This window comes from Dysidea avara, chromosome 4 (assembly GCF_963678975.1).
Source record: "Dysidea avara chromosome 4, odDysAvar1.4, whole genome shotgun sequence".
Classification (NCBI taxonomy): Eukaryota; Metazoa; Porifera; class Demospongiae; order Dictyoceratida; family Dysideidae; genus Dysidea; species Dysidea avara.
The window spans coordinates 29,154,924-29,177,585 of NC_089275.1; the positions used below are offsets into that span (position 1 = coordinate 29,154,924).

The following is a 22,662-nucleotide window of genomic DNA, read 5'->3' on the forward strand; positions in this document are numbered from 1 at the left end:
CCAAGAAATAGTTTGTCATAGAGCAGTCGTTCTTATAAGACTTTTTTGTGTTTCATGTGTATGTGGCTTCTGTAGACATATCAGTACTGTGCATGTTGTACACTAATGATGCAGTCACATGTGTCATAAGATAAACAATATGCTTTGAACATTTGCTTTTACCATACCTTTGCAGCACTGGATGTGCGACTGCTAGTCAAGGCAAATCTATTGTAGATAACATGGCTTATAGCTACTATAGCAGTAAAACCAAGCACTGTAATGTTAACACTGAGTAATGATGACTACAATAGCAGTGCAAATGTAGATGTAATGAGCTATTTAATTTGTGGATGGTAGCAGTGTCAGTGGAGTATGTACTAAGATTCTGTATTGTAACAGTGCACGTTTCAAAACAAACCCAAAGATTCACTCGCAACCAACTATAAACTTGTTGCTAACTACTCACATAACACTAGTCTATATATCGCATGCATACAGTATGCTATAGGATACTAATATAGTTATGTTCTGGTTAAACGTCTGTTGTTACATATAGCTTGTAATGTATGACTGTGTACAGTATGTATGTATGATAACTTACAATATGTGACCGTCTCAGCGAAAACCCGTCTAGTTTGCACAAACATGAGTATTGAGAAAATCAAAATTGTAAATAATTCGTAAAATTACACATGCTACAAGAAAAAATATGCAAGTTTTTATCGGGCGAGTACTCGAAGAAGGAAGATTCAAATCAATTAAACTGTACACCATCTTACTCATGGACAGTTCGAAAATCTTTGTTTCATTTCTGTAGCCCCAATGGTTTGCGTGTTACATGAGTTTGTTTATGGAGCAGTAAACGTAAACAAAATTGTTGCTGTTTTTTTACAAAACCGCCTTCATACGCCTATGCACAGGTGAATGCAAGGCTAAAACTATACCTTAGTTGGTCTGCCAATCCATGGTGAACATTGTAAGCCAAATTCCAACTTTGTAGACTAATCCAAATGGAAGTTATGGCTGCGAATGCAAGCGCTTGTAGTTTATTTTTTAGTATAGTCACTGTACAAATTGATTTTCTTGTACTTTCTACTTTCTAACGCTGTAATTCCAAACCTACTCACCACAGAAGTCTGAAACTTTGGTAAACCGTTCCTTGGACTATGCAGATAATGTTGAGAAATTTAAAAATGTATATATTCGGAGGTTGTGCGAACTAGACAGGTTTTCGCTGAGATGGTCACATATGTGACTATTGTACGTACATTCAGTGAAATTAAGTAATGGATAACTCTCAGTCTTTCTTTAATATTGTTGCTCTGTGTTGTGTTGGTTGATCCATCTGTAATTCTATAATTTTTATAGCATACTGTAGTATTGTTACTAGGTTATGCTGAGAATAAAGCAGATGGGGTTGATAATGGTCCTATTCAGTGTCATACATGGTATTGGGGACATTAGCTTTATTTAAGTTGACCATATAATATTGTTATGTATGTACACTGAGCACAGAGTTGACGCTTGTTATCTGTATAGTGGTTATTAACTGGTATTGTCTTTTGCCCACTCACTTGGTAGACTTCTGCTGACAAGTGATAACGTCATAACATAACCTCAAAGCATGTGTAAATGCTGTGTAACAACAAAATAATATTTAGGCAATTTGCAGTTGTTAATTTGGCGAAACACACACTATTTAATTTTTATTAAATTTACTGATAAATTGGCACTACACTGTTGCACATGTTGTAGGCTGACAGAAGGATGAATTTGTATCCTGAATGTTTCTTGTGCTGAAATGTCTGCCTTGTAGATTTAGTGCTCAGTCACAGTGAGCTGTCCACTGATCCCTTTCACAGGGTTACATTGTCCGACGCGTAATCAAATATCTGAGTAATCCCTGGATTGGATCATGTGTGCAATGGATCAATTAGTTCACGTTGAAGTGTTTTAACCTAGTCCTGCTACAATCTAGTAGGATACTCTCCTCTCTTTATATATTATGAACTCTTGCTAGTGGCCATGGGTTTGGTTCCATGTAAGCTTACAGACAGCATCAAACATAAGATTCATGCAGACTGTAATACTTTAATTGATAAATGAATACAAGTAGAGTCTTATAATTAGAGCGAATTTGCTAGTTTGTGCATAAAATCACTGATATGAGCAGTTGTTCTTATAAATAAGACTTGTTCGTGTTTCATGTATAGTAATGAACTAGTCATTTTGGGAGTGGATAGCCATGTTAGTAGTGTGCATACTAAGATTCTATCATATAAACTATTGGCATATAGCTTATAATGTATGTGGACAGTATAGATCCTCACTAATCCAAACTCCTGTAATCTGAACACTTGCTAATCCCAACAGTAGAAAGGACTGTTCTATTAGGGTATATTGAAAACGAGTGTTTGTTCTATTAGAGTATTTGAATATATAGTCAATAATATATCAACTTGAGAACAGTGCTGTTCAGATTATTGAGGATCCACTGTTTAATAAATTGCTATAATATCTATTTTATTGTATTATTAGCTTACAATGTGTGACTGTTGTGTGCACATACGATGAAATTAAGTGATAGATAACTCCCAATCTTTCTATGATAGTTCTGCTCTGTGTTGGCTGGTCCATCTGTTGCCCTATAATTTTGATAGCATACTTTAACATTGTTGCAAAGTTGTACTGAGCTTTCAGTGTCTTTGTATTGGTACTGGTGACGTCAACTTTATAATAATATATGACCATGTATTTTGTATATGTACACTGTGCACATGGCTTGCCCCTTGTTCTGTACAGTAGTCCTTCTATAATTTAAATTCAGTAAATAATGGAAAGTTAAAACCAATTCATTTATATAATAGAATTCCATTCAAATTCTCTAATAGCACATACACACTTAAACAAAATACTCAAATAGAACGGTCACTTCTGTTTGAATAACAAAACATTTGGGTATCGATGGCCGAACAATAAAGGGACCACTGCACTGGGGCATGTGTGACCTATTAGAGTATTTCGTCATTACGTGAACATTCTATTAGAGTAAGTGTATGTTTTATTAGAATAGTTGAACATAACTCTATATAAACAAATGGGCTTCATTTATTTGAACAAATTCACTCAACTGGATGCTTTAAACGTTGAACTGAAACAGATGTTTGGATAATGGAGGTACTACAATACTTATTATACATCACAGTTAGACAAAGCAAATACAAATTGTTTTATATGTTAACAAATTTACTTGGTTATGTGTGACCCGGTCCTAGTAATAATAATAATAATAATAAATAATAACAAGGTAGCTTCTTCTATTGATCTCTCTACAGGGCGATTTGTTTGTAGTTGAACTCTCTACATGGTAGTTTCTTTGCAGCTGAACTCTACAAGCTGATTTCTTCTAGTTGAACTATCTCTTTCCATAGTTGCATGAACTCCCTACAAGGTAACTTCTTCTAGCTGATCTCTCTACAGGGTGAATTGTTTGTAGCTGATCACTCTACAGGGTGAATTGTTTGTAGCTGATCTCTATACAGGTTACCTGTTTCTAGCTGATCTCTTGAATTCTCTTCAGGGTGACTGCTCTATTAGGATGACTGCTCTATTAGAGTATCTCGATCTCGCACTTGCTACACCAAGTTGGATTTCGTGTTATAACTCCGTGGCTTTAAGTCTGATTCTTCTACACCATTGAAGAGCCTTTCTAAGATGATTACTCCATCTATACAGCGATTTTCAAAGCATTACCACAAGCGGTTTATCTGGTAGGCGTGGCAAGTAATAGTTTTTTATTAGCTAATCTAGATTGCGTAATTGTTACACACTGTTGGTTTTTTCGTTGTATCTTCCTGGTTTTTAGCTCGATTTCTTTCAAACCACAAAAGGTTTGAGGTTCAATAGTTAACCTATTCACCCACCGATTTTCAGCTTCTTCCCATACGCGGTTTACCCTGTAGGCGTGACAACATATTGGTGTTATTTTTCGTGAATAATCGCTCATAACTCTTTGCCTGTGTATCGTATTCCAACCAAAGTTGGTACAGAGATGCGCCTTGATACCCCCCTTCTGTGTGCCAAATTTCAAGGCGATCGGATATGGCGTTCGCGTTTTATAGCAGTTTTTGTAAGTGTGCGAAAAGAGGAAGAAAAATAAGAAGAAGAAAAAAAAAACGAAGAAACTAAGCCAATTTTTGAAGTCGCATATCTCGGGAACGCTTGAAGCGATTTCGCTCAAATTTGGAATGTGGAGTGCTGAAGGTGGAGGGAATGTCCACAGCAAATATCGTCTTGTTTCATCAAGGCAGCACAGAGCTACGGAGGTGCGAAAATTGCGTTTTCTTCCTTCCTGTCAATATACTCACGGGTGTTACACGCCGGCTTCTTGGGCCGCACGACACACTACCGTGTGTCTTGATTAAGGTTTTTACTATAATTTTATCTGATTATTTGTGCTGTATTTATAATTATTTTATTATTATTTATCCAATCCAAAACAGCCAAGCTGTAAAAAAGGTGCGGACCCGAAAAAAAGTCATGGTTAAAAAAGATGTGAAATCCAAGGCAGCGGCCAAGAAATGGTTGTGATGGTAGGTTAATAGTAATATGACTGGTTTTGGCACCAAATTTATCTGAATTGTCGCTATTAAAATTTTTACTATTAAACTACCTTTTTCTGGCTGCCACCTTGGATTTCACATCTTTTTTCACCATGGCCTTTTTGGGGGTCGCACCTTTTTTACATCTTGGCTCTTTTAGATTAGATATCACTTCTCATTGTATTTATATACACTAAAGCCATCTTATTGCCGCTGGCTTTGGGGTTATTTTAACCTGTGTTTTTTTTCTTTACTACAGAGAAAGAAGAAAGACATTCAAAGCAGAATTTTTATATTAACTACTGTATTTTTGATTTTATTGGTAATTATTGGTAAAAATTTGAAATTATTACATGCTATTTCTTTTCTACTGTATAACTTGGTTGTAGCTTATCTCCACTGGGTAACTTGCAATGTAGCTGAACTCTCTACATGGTAACGTAAATGTAGCTGAACTCTTACAGGATCATCTGTTTGTAGTTGAACTCTTTACGTGGTGACTTATTTCTAGCTGATTTCTCTACAGGATAACTTGTTTAAAACTGAACTCTCTACAGGTTGGTGATTTATATGTAGCTGAACTATCTACCAGGGTAAATTGTTTCTAGCTGATCTCTCTACAGGGTGACTAGTTTGTAGCTGAACTCTCTACAGGATAACTTGCTTCTAGTTTCAGGGTGACTTTTTTTCTAGCTAACCTCTCTTCAGAGCGACTTGTTTCTAACTAATCTCTCCACAGGGTGACTTGTTTCTAGCTGATTTCCATAAAAGATGATTTGTTTCTAGCTGATCTAACATGGTAATTTGTTTGTAGCTGTATTCTGCTTTAACTGATATCTCTGATTTGTAGCTGAACTCTTTACAGAGTGACCTGATCTCTCTACAGGGTGATTTGTTTGCAGCTGAACTCTTTACATTTTTTCTAGCTGATATCTCTACATTGTTATTTGTTTGTAGCTGATCTCTCTACAGGGTGATTTGTTTGTAGCTTAACTCTCTACAGGGTTATATGTTTATAGTTCAGGTTAAGTTGAAGTGTAGTTGAACTCTGTACAGTAGGTGACTTGTTTCTATCTACAGAGTGTTTTATATGTAGCTGAATTCTCTACATGATGCCTTCGTTGTAGCTGTTCTTTCTACAGGGTGACCTATTTCTATCTGATGTTGTATAGCTGATCTCACTACAGTGTGATTTGTTTGAACTCTCTGCATGATAACTTTTTTCTAGCTGATCTCTCTACAGGGTGACTTGTTTGTAGCTGAACTCTCTACAGGGTGATTTGTTTGTAGCTGAACTCTCTACATGGTTATTTGGTTCTAGCTGATCTTTCTACAGGGTGACTTCTGTCTAACTGATGTCTCTACTGGGTAAGTTTTCTTGTTGATCTCTCTACAGAATAATTTGTTTGTAGCTGATCTCTCTACAGGGCGAATTGTATGTAACCGAACTCTCTACAAGGTGAATTACTTCTAGCTGATCCTTCTACAGGGTAACTTTTTTTGTAGCTGATCTCTCTACAGGGTGACTTGTTTGCAGCCAATCTCTCTATAGGGTGGTAACTGAATTCTACAGACAAATTTGTTTCTAGTTGACCTCTATAGGGTGGTAGCTGAATTCTACAGGGTACCTTGTTCCAGCTGATCTATCTAATGGGTGACTTGTTTCTAACTGATTTAACGCAGTAATTTGCTTGTAGCTGAACTCTCTACAGGATAACTCATTTTTATCTGATCTCTCTACAGGGTGTGTTTTTTAGCTGATCTCTCTACAGGGTAGCTGAACTCTCTGCAGGGTAATTTGTTAGTAGTTGAACTCTTTACAGGGAAACTTTTTCTAGCTGATCTCTCTACATGGTGACTTGTTTGTAGCTGAACTCTCTTCACTGTGATTTGTTTGCAGCTGAACTCTTGTTTTCTAGCAGATCTCTCTACAGTGTGATTTTTTGTAGCTGATCTATACAGGGTGGCTCATTTGTAGTTAAACTCACTGCAAGATAACTAGTTTCTAACTGCTTTCTCTACAGGGTGCTAGCTGATCTCTCTGTACGGTGATTTGTTTGTAGCTGATGTCTCTACAGGGTAACTTTTATCTAGTTGATCTCTCTACAGTGTGATTTACTTCTCTACACGGCAATTCTTTTTGTAGCTGAACTCTTACAACGTGACTTGTTTTAAGCTGAACTTTCTACAGGGTGACTTGTTTTTAGCCTCTCTCTCTACAGGGTGACTTGTTTGTTGCTGAAATCTCTACAGGGTGATTTTGTATGTAGCCGAACTCTCTATAGGGTGATTTGTTTCTTGCTGATCTCTCCATAGGGTGATTTGCTTGTAACTGAACTCTCTACAGTGTAACTTGTTTCTAGCTGTTCTCTCTAGTTTGTAGCTGAACTTTCTACAGGGTGGCTTATTTATAGCTGAACTCTCTACAGGGTGACTTGAACTCTTTACAGGGTGATTTGTTTGTAGCTGCATTCTCTACACAACAGGGTAACTTTATCTAGCTGATCTCTACAGTGTGATTTGTTTGTAGCAGTTCCCTCTACAAAGTGATTAGTTTTGTAGCTGAACTCTCTATAAGGTGACTTGTTTCTGGCTAATCTCTCTACAGGGTGACTTGTTTCTAGCTGATCTTTTAAAAAGGTGATTTGTTTGTAGCTGAACTCTCTACATGGTTCCTTTGTTCTAGTTGATCTTTCTACAAGGTAACTTATTTCTAGCCGATGTAATAGCTGATCTCTCTACAGTGTGATTTGTTTGCAACTGATCTCTCTATGCGGTGATTTGTGTGTAGCTAAATTTGTGGTTTTTTTGTAGCTGAACTCACTGCAGGGTGAATAGTTGAATAACCTTTTTCAAGCTCATCACTCAACAATGTGATTTTTTTTGCAGCTGAACTTTCTTTTTCAAGCTTATCTCTAGATTTCTTGTAGATGATCTCTCTCTACTAGGTGGCTTGTTTGTAGCTGAACTCACTGTAGCATAACTTGTTTCTAGCTGATGTCTCTACAGGGTAAATTTTTCTAGTTGACATCTCTACAGTATGATTTGCTTACAGCTGATCTCTCAACAGGATTTTTTTTTTGTAATTGAACTCTCTACAGGGTGTAGTTGAACTTTGTATAGGGCGACTTGTTTCTAGCCTCTCTCTCTCTACAACGTGACTTGTTTGTAGTTGAACTCTCTTTGGGGTGATTTTTATACAGGGTGGCGTATTTGTAGCTGAACTGTGATTTGTTTATTGCTGAACTCTCTGCAGGGCAATTTTTTGTAGCTGATCTCTCTGCAGGGTAACTTGAACTCTCTACAGTGTGATTTGTTTGTACCTGAACTCTCTACACTCCAGGGTAACTTCTGTGCATAATTTGTGGTTTTCTTGAGTTACGCTTCCTTAGCAATGCATAGCAATGTAATTGATGGATTATGAAATAATTTGTGAGTTACAAAATACCTTTAATTTTAATGTACTGTATGTATTGTTACTAAACAAGGTAAAAAAAAACAAAGCTATTGCATTTTGTGTGGTTAATCATACAGTACGGTCGTACTGTTTAAGTAGGGATCCCCCAAAAGTAATGCATGCCACCCAAAATTCCGCCTTTAAAAATCATCCTAGAGACATCTTACGTGACAAAAATCACTTTTACAAAATAATATTAGTCCATCTAGCATGAAATACAGCATTAAAAAACAAGAAAACACTTACCGGTGACTGGATATAGAGTTTTAAAATAGTCTCCAAAACTTGAAATTTTGTCTCACTGCCTCACTGACCACAGTCGCAAGCCTAGAGCCCAAACAAAGCAGTGCATGGTCACCATTTTACACCACAACAACAAACTCACCAGTGGGATGCCTTTTGGGGTTCCGATGAGTGTACGCCCTGTGTGCCTTGTCTTTCCTTTTATCTTCAATCAGGTTGGTTGTCTTCTTCAAGCATTAAAACCGTGCCGAGGCATTAATTATCCATATCAACACTTTTCTGAATACCTGACAAAATTATTTCAGAAAGCGCTTATGCTGCTGAAAGTACAGAGCACTTATAATTTCAAGTGTTGCACGTAAAACATTAAGGCTGCTGAGTTGTCACAACTTAGACTTTTTGCCAACACCTGGACTGCCATCGATGAAGAAATTTGTTACTTAATAGATGGACTGATACTCGAAGGCTTGTTCCTCTCAACACACTGACTTAGCCACTCAGTGCCAGACGGTGAGATCAGCAAGTGATTGGGTAGTACTCGAGCGGAAATTGGATTACTTCATCCTGTTAGTCGGGACTAAACTCCAAACAACTGAAAGGACCTGTTCATTTGAACAACTTCCGGCCCGGGTGAATAGAATGCGTGGACCATTGTACTGAGACAGGTCATAGATCTAAGCTCCATTGCTACTATGATCAAAGGTAAGCTATGCATGCTACTACGGGCCTATGTGCCTTCAATTTTGGCACTGTAATACTTTAATAAGCTGTACAGGAACTTAATGCACCTATCAATGTCACGCCCCGCCTACCCCAGGCGGCAGCAGGTGGGGATTTGTAAGGGATTCATCACCCAAACTCGTCCACAGGGTAGGGACATTTGCAACACAAATAGCTATACTTGGCCATATTGTTAGTGATTCCCGGGATAAATAATACAAATTTGTAGGGTATTTGTAACTCAAAGTTGCCCCCAGGGGTGGGGAATTTGTCATCTAACATTTGCAAATCCCCACCTCTGCCCGATCTGGGGTAGGTATGGCTTGACATTGATAGGTGCATAATAGCTAGCTCACAAGTTACACTGTGACTAACTGTGCTACAATAAAAAAACTAAACAAACTAGTATTTTTGAATTTAAAAATGAAGTAGGGATCTATGCAATAAAAAGTTGGGAAACAAGAGAGGAATGATGGTATTACAGCATAGCTCAGTGGGAAAGTCCCTACTTTTGGCATTGAGCAAAATTATAGTTAATGTGCCAAAGTAGGGACATTCCCATTGATCTATGCTGTAGTACTATCATTCATCTCTTGTTTCACTACTTTTTATTGCATAGATCCCTACTTCATTTTTAACTTAACAATTTTTTAAATTACTAGTTTAATTTACAAAAAGTTGATTAATTCAAGAAATAGTATTTACTAGGTGCCTGGTTTTTTAAAAATAAACTTAATAATTTTTTTTGAGGGTAGGTGCAAACCTTCATAATCTCTACTATCATAGGTTTGTGATCATGATGATCCCTACTAGCCTATAAAGTTCCTTATACTTTTTATTCTTTTATGTGAATTATAATTGTGGATAATGTGTCTTTAAGTCATGCACTTTCCTAAACAAAACCTGCAAGTTGACTTACAGTATTTATATTTCTAAATTGAATTATGGACAATTATAAATTATAACTAGTGGGGCAAAAAAATTATTAATTTTCAATAAGTAGAATAGGGATCAAAGATTTGATTTTGAAAAAAACTGCGTAAACAAGAAGTAATAGGGATGATAATCCACAAAATTCTATGCATCATCAGTTCAAAGCAAGTTATTTGAATAGTGTACACTCAATTTGCGATTCCTATTTCAACATTTTAACAAAATTTAACCACAAGTTGAAATAGGAATCGCAAATTGAGTGTACACTATTCAAATAACTTGCTTTGAACTGATGATGCATAGAATTTTGTGGATTATCATCCCTATTACTTCTTGTTTACGCAGTTTTTTTCAAAATCAAATCTTTGATCCCTATTCTACTTATTGAAAATTAATAATTTTTTTGCCCCACTAGTTTCATGATTTTTTTCATGTCCATGCACATGGACTACTTCTTAAATATACGTTCAACAGTACATGATTGTTTAATAAAGAAACCCATTGTAATATCAACTGGCAATAAACAATTACATAAATAAGTTTAATAAACAATTAGTTAACAATACAGTTAACAATACAGTAAACAATACCACGTTCCTTTGACGAGTAGATAAATCCACTAGTGTGACCGTTTACTGCAACGAAGCGGTGTGAAATCTCAACACGAGTAAAACACACGCTTGACAAAACGTGGTCGACTCCAATTAAAGTGCTGAGTATACGGAGTATCCCGCTTTTTATTTTTCAATCGCGTACGGAAGGGACACACCCCTTTTCAATTCGAAATTTACCAGTGTGTTCCAATAGCTTACAAGCCTTGTTATGTCGACTCTTAGCTGGTAAACAGCTGAAGAATATAATAGAAAGTATACACGAAATGCGTACAGTAATAGTTTAAGTGACGAGGTGCGGGCCACACCCCCTTCACTGTCTCGTAATGAAGGAAGTCTAAAACCCGAGTTTCAGTGAACAATAGTTATGTTTAATGTTTAGTGTGATACAACTTGATGCATTTTAGTCCTGTGAGCTAAAGCAATGGAATTTTAAACAATTCTATATTATCATCTGTATGGCTTCTCGATCGAATGGCGTCTCGAAGAGTGATTCTTGCTCTATATCTCGCAATCGCATTAGAGAGGGAAGATTTTAATACCACACAGACCTGGGTACGAATGTTTTTTAAATACGCCATACGTTTTTAGGGCTGATATCTACTTCCTACGAGCTGTAGGCGCGCGAAACAAGAAAGAAAGAAGAAGATGGAGAATCTAACCATTTTCAAAATTTTAAAAAAACACCTAAAACCATTTCCCTTACTTTTAATACTTGTTGGCTAGTGTTGTAAACACAAAAGAAAGGTCTAGAATGTTTTAGAAATAAAATCTAAAGCCCGGAAGGCTGCTTTTGGCGTGCGTTCTATTAGAGTGTTTTGAAAAATTTCTGCCTGATCCCTATTATGTACCACTACCGTGGTACATGATAAGAAATGAGTCCTCTAAGGCGTTTATTTATTTGTATAATTAGGATCTAATCAAAAACAGCCAAGCTGTAAAAAAAGGAGTGCGGCCCTTGAAAAGGCTATGGTGAAAAAAGATGTGAAATCCAAGGTGGCGGCCAAGAAATGGCTGTGATGGTAGGTTAATGGTAAAAATTTTAATAACAACAATTCAGGTGAATTTTTGTGCCGCTTGGTCTTGGCACAAAATTCACCTGAATTGTTGTTATTAAAATTTTTACCATTAACCTACCATCACAGCCATTTCTTGGCCGCCACCTTGCATTTCACATCTTTTTTCACCATAGCCTTTTCAAGGGCCGCACTCCTTTTTTTACAGCTTGGCTGTTTTTGATTAGATTTCACTCCTTTTTGTATTTGTATACCCCAAAGCCAGCCTATGGCCAGCTTTGGGGCTTTTTAAACTATATATTTTTCTTTACCACAGGAAAAAGAAAAAGATGAAGCAGATTTTATAAATACTTTAACTCATTCTGATTTTATCAGTAAATGTACAAATTATATATATAATGCATATATCAAGAGTTAATTATATTATGAACTCTTGCATATATTTATTACATGTCAATTAATCCCCACAGGATAATTTGCAGCTGATCTCTCTACTGGGTGACTTGAAATGTAGCTGAACTCTCTACAGGGTGATCTGCTTGTACGTAGATGAGCTCTTTACAGGATTCTCTCTACAGGGCGACTTGACTCTAGCTGAACTCTCTACAGGGTTATCTGTTTGTAGTTGAATTCTCCACAGGGTGAATTGTTTGCAGCTGAACTCTCTATAAGGTAACTTCTTCTAGCTGATCTGTCTACAGGGTGACCTGTTTCTAGCTGGTCTCTCTACAGGGAGATTTGTTTGTAGCTGAATTCTCTACAGGATGATTTGTTTGCAGCTGAACTCTCAACATGGTGGTTGCTTTAATTTGTAGCTGAACTCTCTAAAAGGTGACTTCTTATAGCTGAACTCTCTACAGGGTGATCTTTTCATAGCTGAACTCTCTACAGGATGATTTGTTTGCAGCTGAACTCTCTACATGATGATTTGTTTGTAGCTGAATTCTGTACAGGTGATTTGTTTGCAGCTGAGCTCTTTAAAGAATGGTTTCTTTGTAGCTGAACTCTCTACAAGGTAACTTCTTCTAGCTGATGTCTCTACAAGGTCACTAGTTTGTAGCTGAGCTCTCTACATGGTGGTTTCTTTGTAACTGAACTCTCTACAAGGTGACTTCTTCTAGCTGATCTTTCTACAGGGTGATTTGTTTGAAGCTGAACTCTCTACAAGGTAACTTCTTCTAGCTGATCTCTCTACAGGGAGATTTGTTTAAAGCTGAACTCTCTACATGATGGTTTCTTTGTAGCTGAACTCTCTACAAGGTAACTTCTTCTAGCTAATCTCTCTACAGGGAGATTTGTTTGTAGCTGAACTCTCTACATGATGGTTTCTTTGTAGCTGAACTCTCTGCAAGGTAACTTCTTCTATTGATCTCTCCACAGGGCGATTTGTTTGTAGCTGAACTCTCTACATGGTGGTTTGTTTGTAGCTGAACTCTACAAGGTGATTTCTTCTAGCTGAACTATCTCTTTCCATAGTTGCATGAACTCCCTACAATGTAACTTCTTCTAGCTGATCTCTCTACAGGGTGACTTGTGTGTTGCTGATCTCTATACAGGTTTCTTGTTTCTAGCTGATCTCTTGAATTCTCTTCAAGGTGACTGCTCTATTAGGATGACTGCTCTATTAGAGTATCTCGATCTCGCACTTGCTGCACCAAGTTGGATTTCGTGTTATAACTCCGTGGCTTTAAGTCTGATTCTTCTACACCATTGATGAGCCTTTCTAAGATGATTACTCCATCTGTACAACGATTTTCAAAGCATTACCCCAAGCGGTTTATCTGGTAGGCGTGGCAAGCAGTCGTTTTTTTATTAGCTAATCTCGATTGCGTAATTGTTACACACTGTTGGTTTTTTCATTGTATCTTCCTGGTTATTAGCTCGATTTCTTTCAAACCACAAAAGGTTTGAGGTTCAATAGTTAACCTATTCGCCCACCGATTTTCAGCTTCTTCCCATACGCGGTTTACCCTGTAGGCGTGACAACATATTGGTGTTATTTTCCGTGAATAATCGCGCATAACTCTTTGCCTGTTTATCGTATTCCAGCCAAAGTTGGTACTGAGATGCGCCTTTATATCCCCATTCTGTGTTCCAAATTTCAAGGCAATTGGATGTGGCGTTCGCGTTTTATAGCAGTTTTTATAAGTGTGTGACAAGAATAAGAAGAAAAAACGAAGAAACTGAGCCAATTTTTGAAGTCGCATATCTCGGGAACGCGTGAAGCGATTTCGCTCAAATTTGGAATGTGGAGTGCTGCAGTTGGGGGGCATGTCCACAGCAAAAATCGTCTTGTTTCATCAAGGAAGCACCGAGGTACGGAGGTGCGAAAATTGCGTTTTCTTTCTTCCTGTCAATATACTCACGGGTGTTACGCGCTGGCTTCTTGGGCCGCACGACACACTACCGTTTGTCTTGATATCAGTGAATACATGCACTCAACCTTCAAACAGAAAGTATGCTTGTGAAGTGTCCTTGATGCAATGGTGTGTGTGGTGTGTGCGTGCATGCGTGTGTGTGTGAGTGCGTGCGTGTGTGGCTAATATACCTGTAATTGATGGGGACAGATCTAGAATTAATTAAGTTTGTTCATTTTGGGAAAAAACTATACAGATTTAAAAACCTGGGGCTTTTCATGAAGTTTAAAATATTTAAAACGAGTTAATGTTGGAATCTAACAGATATAGTATACTCACCATGTCTTTGGTTGTTTGGAGAAGAGCGTTAATAAGAGTCAGTGCTATATTTAGAACATCAGCGCATGCGCATGCAGTAACACGTGCAACCATGAAGAATGGGTAGACAAACTGCTTCTACTTCTCGCAAGTCCGCAGCAAAGAAGACATGACGATCCCAAACCTCTGGGGAGATGGCAGACATGCAGCCGCCGCCAAAATGGAGCCGACGTTTAGCAGCTATTGCAGAAATTATGAAATTGGGAAGGGGCACACTGCTTGCCAAGGTCGATGTTAAGAGTGCATTTCGCCTCTTACCCGTCCATCCAGCAGATCGTCACCTCCTAGCCATGAATTGGAATGCACAGGTCTTTATTGATACTTGCCTTCCATTCGGCCTAAGGTCTGCACCAAAACTTTTCAATATCCTTGCCGACCTTTTATCTTGGATTCTCGAGCAAAAGGGCGTGAGTCCTCTTCTCCACTATCTGGATGATTTTCTCATATCTCCACCCAAATCACCTGCATGCTTTAACAACCTCCAAGTTATTCTCGAAGTATGCTCACACCTTGGTATCCCCTTAGCAATGGAAAAAATAGAGGGACCTGCAGAGACACTTACATTCTTAGGAATTACCCTAGACACCCAAAACATGGAGGCCCGACCTCCACCTACCAAGCTGCAGAACATTCGTAACGAGATTAAAGCATGGCTCAAAAAGAGAGATGCCAACAAAAGGGCCATCCTATCACTTGTTGGTCTTTTACAACACACCACGAAAGTTGTCAAGCCAGGCAGAACGTTTGTGTCACGAATGTATGCAACAGCTGCAAGAGTGAAGAAGTTGTCTCACCGAACCAGACTCAACACCGCATTCAAATCAGACTTGTGCTAGTGGCACTTGTTTGTTACCTATTGAAATGGAGTCAGTTTTCTGCACTGTTCAAAAGAAACTACCTTTGATTACTGTCTGTGGACAGATGCTTCTGGTACGTGGGGCTGTGGGGCACGATTTGGAGACCAATGGTTCCAGTTCCAGTGGCCTCCCGAGTGGACACCAATTACCATAATGGCCAAGGAACTCGTACCCATTGTCTTGAGCTGCTCAGTCTGGGGTAGATTGTTAAACTGAAAGAAGGTACAGTTCTTTTGTGACAATCTTGGGCTCGTAGATTCCATTTGGAAAGGCGCTTCAAAAGACAACATAGTGATGCACCTCCTGAGATGTCTATGGTTTTTTACAGCTCATTACGACATTCACATTACAACCACCCACCTTCCAGGAGTCCAAAACACAGCAGCCGACTTACTGTCAAGAAATAAGCTTCAGCAATTCTTCATCCTACATCCAACAGCGTCTCGCTTACCAACTCCAATCCCACTCTGCCTTGCTCGAATTATATCACCAAAGCAACTTGACTGGACATTGTCTCATTTCCTCCGATACTTCAAACAAATCATCCAGTTTTCCAGATAGTCATTCCACATCTTATCTACAGATTGTGAACTGTTACAATAGCTGCAAACACGTTAAATTATATACTAACATTGATATTTCCTTTGGCATTTCATATCCGTGTATTTGTTCTCATGTCATACAATCATAAGTGTAAGTGTGTATCTTCATGAGACTAATTATGAGGTGCATAATATGCATGTTTGCATGCACACTCACACGCATACCCCATAATGTATATTGTCACATTAAGCTTTCTCTTAGGTACACACATCGCATCTCTTCTTTATTTATTAATTGTTTACACGGGCATGCTTGCTTCAAGTCCGCACTTACATTTCACCTCGCCACGCATCTGTACACAATTTACCCATGTATTGTTACCAGGCTGCTACCTTTATGGTCTACTGTCATCATCCTTGTAGATGGGTTCCACCACCTCATGCCCTTACCAGATGCTGCACATTTAACTGATCTCTACTGCAAGGCCAACCAATTCCTTATTCAAGGACTGGCTCCATCAACTATCACAACATACTCAGCTGGAAAGAACAAGTACATTCAATTCTGCACACTATCTAGAATTTCCCCAATACCGTCGTCAGAAACAACACTGATCCTGTTTGCTTCCTATCTGGCTACTGCTAACATGTCCCACACCACTATTAAAGTGTATCTGGCAGCCATCCGTCATATGCATGTTGTTGCAGGCCTACATGAACGGTTCAGTGAGCAGCTCACACCTCGACTTCAGCTAGTCTTACGTGGCAGAAAAAAGGCTCAAGCATCTACTTCTTCACCGAGGATCCGACTACCAATCACTCTCCAATTAATGCAAAGCATAAAAAACGTACTCTCTAACCAACCCCACTTGTACAGAAATATCATGCTTTGGGCTGCTTGTTGTTTGGCCTTTTTTGGATTCATGCGTGTTAGCGAGTTTACCATCCCAAGCCACAATGGCTATGTCCCATCTCTACACCTGTCACTCCAGGATATCTCCATAGATCACAGAGATAATCCCAATGTTCTGAGAATCCATATCAAACAATCAAAGACTGACCCTTTTCGGCAAGGCGTACAAATTTACTTAGGCGCAACCAACACAAATGTATGTCCCATACTAGGTATCCTCCCATACCTGGCACGAAGAGGAACACAACCAGGACCTCTATTCCTCTCAGAGAATGGCCAAGGCCTTACCAGACAAATTTTCTGCACAGCATTAAACTCAGTCCTGTCCGAATTGCAAGTTAATTGCAATTGGTACAATTCCCACAGCTTCCGCATTGGAGCAGCAACCACCACAGCCAAAGCAAATATACCTGACGCATACATCAAGATGTTAGGCAGATGGCAGAGTGATGCTTACCAAAGATACATCAAGACACCTCCATGTGAGCTAGCCAAATTTTCTGCATTGATAGCTTCAGCTCCACCTAGTATTCCACAGCACAGTGACAGCACCTAGATAACAGTAACAAGAACTCATGAACTGACTTGATATGCAGCACTACACATTTATTGTACGCTTAAGTACAGTATCATACATCACACAGAGTACTGTAACTTGACTGTATTCTATTTACTTGTACACACACATAATATGCTTGTAATATAAATAAGCGATAATGCATTGAAGCGTCTGCGCCAGAATCCTTGGTGGTGAAAGATTCCCATGTATACATGGTCATCTTTCTATGGTTTCAGCAGCAAGAATTTGGACGGTCATTTGCTGACCCCGCTCCAACCTTCTTGCCTGCCCAAGTATTTGTTGCTTGATTTGTATTATTACTCTTGGCCTGTAAAAGTCAAAACAATTGAAATAAATTAGGTCTTCCCCAAAGCAGTCGGGGCCTTGCACACCTACCAACTCACCACAATCAACTTTAGATCGTGGCAGAGTCAAATGATCTCAGAAGACAACCAAAGCTACATACAGACTGGGGAAGGGTTAGACTACCACCAAAGACAGTTGTTCCCAGTAAGGTTAGTGACAACATTAACAGTATCCATGTATCCTATTGCATGCCAATTGTCTAGACTTTGAGACTAGATCAGATCGAGGCTGCCTAGGTCCTGTCATGGATTTGTTTTCTACAACCTTTCCAAACACACTTATGTAACATCTTTGGACTGGCTGTAGGACCTGCAGGTGTCCTACAGACCTTCAGCACTAGCCTATTATTAAACAATTAATATTGCGGTTGCTGTTTTGTGGTGGTAAAATAGACATACTAAGTACTTTGAATCCGTATATGTATTATGGTAAAGTTTAAGTGTATAACTGGCTTTTTGTGTTCTGTATGTACACCTAATTTAATTTTATTGTATTATTTCCTTGTATTACATCATGTACTATCATACTATCATACTATCAATTTAATATAGTTCATGGCAATGTAGTTTTGTGTTATGTGTATAATCAATGCTGTACGATTGCTTCATTTTATTATTCATGAACAATTAAAGTGATTTAGTTGTAATCAAATTATCAATATAATGTAGTTTGCTAAATCATTCTTTGATTGAGTTTGTCAAACCAAACAACTGCAACATTTTGACAGTTATGATGATGGAAACATCGATATCTCTTGCTTTTCTATGCAGGAAACTAAGTGAATCCTCATTCTTCTTTGGTCATATCTTTCCCTGACCTTGCAAGTGACAGCAACAGAAGCAGCAAATGCATTTGCGAACAACCCACATTCGCTTCCATCAATTTGATTGGGCAAGCCACTGTAATCTTGCAGGACTGTTCTTTGCATTCAAATAACTTCAAAACCACAATAATCAAAGCCTTATCAAGTGTAGTATATAATAAATCATACATTTTTATTTCTCCCACTTCACACCCAATAGTGGTGGCCGTAAACCAATGGTACCTTTCTCTACAGTGAATAATCTAGATTTTGTTGTCACTTGGTCCTATCTGTGAATGATCTTTCTTATCTTGTAGCAGAGTTGATTGTAAACCATTGATAATTGGAAATTTTGATCGCAAAAGTTTCTGTGCAATGTTTATTTCTTGGTCAGAAAGGGGTTACCCCGTTACGACACGCTCCAAATCAATGGAATACTTGAACTTTTTAGTTGGTGGTTCTACTTCGTCTTCATCAGACAACATCTCAATTGCGTCTTTGGCAACTATTCTACTGTGTGGATCAATGGTTTTAACTTTAGAATCACTGGCTTTGACAGGTTGCTATTGTCTTGGTTGTTGCAGTTTTACATGTCTGTTATTGTTTGGTACAGATGAATCAGGTGGACAACTGGGACACACAGGATCAATGATGGGTGTATCAATGCCTGTCACCACAGACACAGATTTACCAGCAGTACTGCAACACGACTTCAGAAAGCGCTCAGCTTTGTCACATTCTTTTTGGGTTGAAGATCTGAAAAACAAAATGCAGGGTATTTCTACACCACCTTGAGGGAAGTCTGTGGAGTAGCATCTGGTTCCCGTTACTCTGCATGTAATCTCACCACCCCTCCATATAAAGATAGAGCAAATCATTGACACGAATTTTGGTACATGACCAACTATTTCACCAGTGCCATCTTTTCTCTTGGTCTGCACAGAGACTACAAACCTATCATGAATGTTGTCCACCTGGCATTTGCAAATTAGTTCTTCACCTACAACTGGTACCCAAATGTTGTTATAGACGTGGAATCCACAAATAACATAAATACAGAGAACATTATGCAGTAATTTGGGAAGTAAGCTCTGCTTGTGTATAGCTAGTTATAACCACACATGACCAAGGCATGTATCTCGGCACATATGCACGAGAAATTGATCAGAAAATGTGACCAGGCCTGCGAAAATAGGGCATGTGGGCACAAACTACACCCTGTCACTCTACAGGTCATATCTCAGTACTGGAACAGAATATGTGCATTCTGTAACTTGCATCATAAAGCCAATTAAATGGATAAAAAGAGCTAAGAATTGTATTGCCATAGCACAATGGTACAAAAAGTTATGAGTGATGACGTTTTGAAAAGGTAGGTTAAAACCATGTGCCCACATGCCCTATTTTCGCAGGCCCAGTCACAAATGTTTAATATAGAAGTTTTTGCAACATTAATATAGGTCTACTGTCTGTTCAATATACTAACATAGTTATGCATGTATCAAGTACAACAAGTTTCACAAAACTAACTGTAGCCACTATTAAACTCAGTGATAACTAGCTAATCGCATTAATGGTTTGATGCATCACTGCTTGAATCTGATTCTGAGGCATCCTCTTCAGAAAGGCATTCTTTTTCAGTGTTCTCTTGTGTTGTCATAGATACTTTAACATGGCAGTCTTTAGGCAAGCTACCAGTTTTGATTAGGCCCTGGCCGATTATGCTGGCATAAATTAAAGCATAATAGGTGACCAAAAGTATCAAGCATAATGCCAGCATAATATGAATGATATTTGAAAATTTAATTAAAATGCTCAATACGCGTGCCTGAAAGAAAGCAAATATTCACTGCCAATAGTATTATTAGTGCATTCCATAGTTGAAAACATGTAATATAACTTATTAAACCGTTTCTTTGTTGGTTATTCACACTTTCCAGAAATAAGATCAAGATACTCTAGTAAAGCAGTCATTTACTCTAAAACAGCAATCAGGAAAGGCTGATATACTCTAATATAACAGTCAGTTCTAGAGCATACTCTTCATTTCGAAAGCATAATTTTGAGCATAATAGGCTTAATTTTTGAGCAATGCTCAAAAGCATAATAGGCAAAAATTTGGGCATAATAGGCCGGAGCCTAGTTTTGATTCAGAAAGCTTTCGCATCCTGGATTCAACTATGAGATAGCTATCTGGCATTAGTCCAGTGCACTGTTAATAAATCATTGATGTTAACACAATATAGCCTCCTTGTATCTGAATGTCACACACATCGCACAAATTGCTTTAGATTCTGCTTAGACTGAGTTGATTCAGCTTGTCACCATACTTGTTTCCTATAGTGTAGCGTAGCTACATAGCTAGTGATTTATGCCGATTAGAAAGGCTGGGCCCCAGACTGTGCATTCTAAAGTCAAAGCAAGCAAAAAAAAAAACCACATACTAGTAAAACAAGTCATGCATTAAGTTCCCTACTTGATACATCTGAAGATAAATACGCTGAGTCAGCTTAGTACTTCGTTACTATAATTACAACCAATAAGAACTATAATGACAACCAATAAGAACCCACAATCGATCCTTAAATTGTTTCTATCTTTCTTGGGGTACGTTTGATTACTTGTTGGAGGTGTCACCGATAACTTCTACAGCAATGGTAAGCTGCAAGCTTTAATTTGAGAAAGCATTCTGTTCCATCATTTAGTCCATCATTCCGTTCCGTTCCGTAGAATAGACCGCACCTATATATAATAGAAACTAAGGGTGATGGCCGGGAGCCACGTAGCACAGTGGCTACAACCCTGGGCTCATGCACTGGAGGCACCGGGTTCGATTCCCAGTCAGAATTTTGGGGTCTTTTTTCATTTGAGGACCCTTTTTTGTCTAAGTTTTTTTATTCATGTGACTGCTGGACAGTTATCCACTGCCTTTTTTATTCCTAAGAATCGATGGCGTAATTGTGACGCAGGTTGGGTTTTGTGTCATATCTTGATGGCTTTTATCTGGATTCTTTTCAAACCAAAAAAGTCACTCCTATGATAGTTACTCCATCTACATAGCAATTTTCAACTCATTCCTTCGAGGGGTTTACTCTGTGGGCGTGATAGACCTTCACCCTTATTTTATGCAAATAATTGGTCATAACTCCATGACTGTTCATCAAATTCCTACCACACTTGGTACTGAGATCCATTGTAATAAGCTTTTTAAGTGTGCCATATTTCAGCCCAATTCAAGCATGTATTCATGTTTTATGGTAGATTTGCAAAGTGTGTGAAATGAAGAAGAAAAAACAAAGAAATTAAAATTTTGATCGCTCGTATCTCAGAAATGTCTGCAGCAATGTTCTTCAAATTTGGTATGTAGACTCCCTACTTGGCCGGCACTCCTGTAGCAAATTTGGTTCCAATCAGATAAGGGAACACAGAGCTACATAGGTGTGAAAATTGCATTTTCTTTCTTCCTTATAATATACTCACGATGTAGCACACTGGCTTTTTGGGCCACACGATACAATACCGTGTGTCTTGATTAATGTTATGGACTGTGACTTTGTACACAATTTGTTGAACTAAAAGTCATCACTAAACTTTACTCCAGTTCTCCCCTTCCAAATATCATACAAAATTGACAATGACAAAAGTCTGCAGGAATGGTCAGTGCAATTCACTAATACAATCACCTGATGGCTTGGACCACTGGATAATTGTATCAGTGAACTGCAATGGCCATCCCTGCAGTCTAGATGGCAATTCTTGTCACTGTCACCTAAAAGCATTGGTAGTTTGATTGGTAGGTAGGTTTCTTGTCACTCCATGATTATACATAACAGAAACATGTTCATAATAAGTTACCTGTTTCATTATTAGCATGTGATGAAGATTTTGCTGGAGGGTTGTTGTGGAGCAAAACTACACACAGTACAACAACCACTCAATCTTGTTCACAGTTGCATCCAAACTTTCGTTCTGGTGTCAATATTGAGAGAAAATGTCTAAATAATGGAAGGTGGTCATCAGTTGATCTGAGTAGCTGTACTATGTTCACAAGATCCAACCCTGTTGTTATGGTGTCATTTTCAGTAAATACTGGCAGCAATAACACAAATGCTAAAACAATTGTAAATCAGGTAAGTGAACATAAATTTCTTTTTAATATACTGTATGCAGAAATTTGATTTCAGAATACTTTATATTACTAGAAGATCAGTCACATAATATACATGACTTATTTAATGTAGTTTATGTATGTACTTAGACTCTATTTAGGTTGTTTTGGGTGGGTAATAAATTTCATATACTCCACCTTGTATTCTAATATATAC

General features: G+C 38.2%; 1 protein-coding gene across 1 annotated transcript in view; it reads left to right on the top strand.

Moving 5' to 3' along the window:
• The window catches only part of LOC136254626 (adhesion G protein-coupled receptor L4-like), a 111,363-nt gene that overhangs the window by 6,131 nt on the left and 82,570 nt on the right, over positions 1 to 22,662 (top strand). Inside the window, exon 2 of the mRNA XM_066047370.1 lies at positions 22,208 to 22,467. Within this exon, the coding sequence (XP_065903442.1) occupies positions 22,208 to 22,467 (260 nt within the window). The remainder of the gene's footprint in view (positions 1 to 22,207; positions 22,468 to 22,662) is intronic.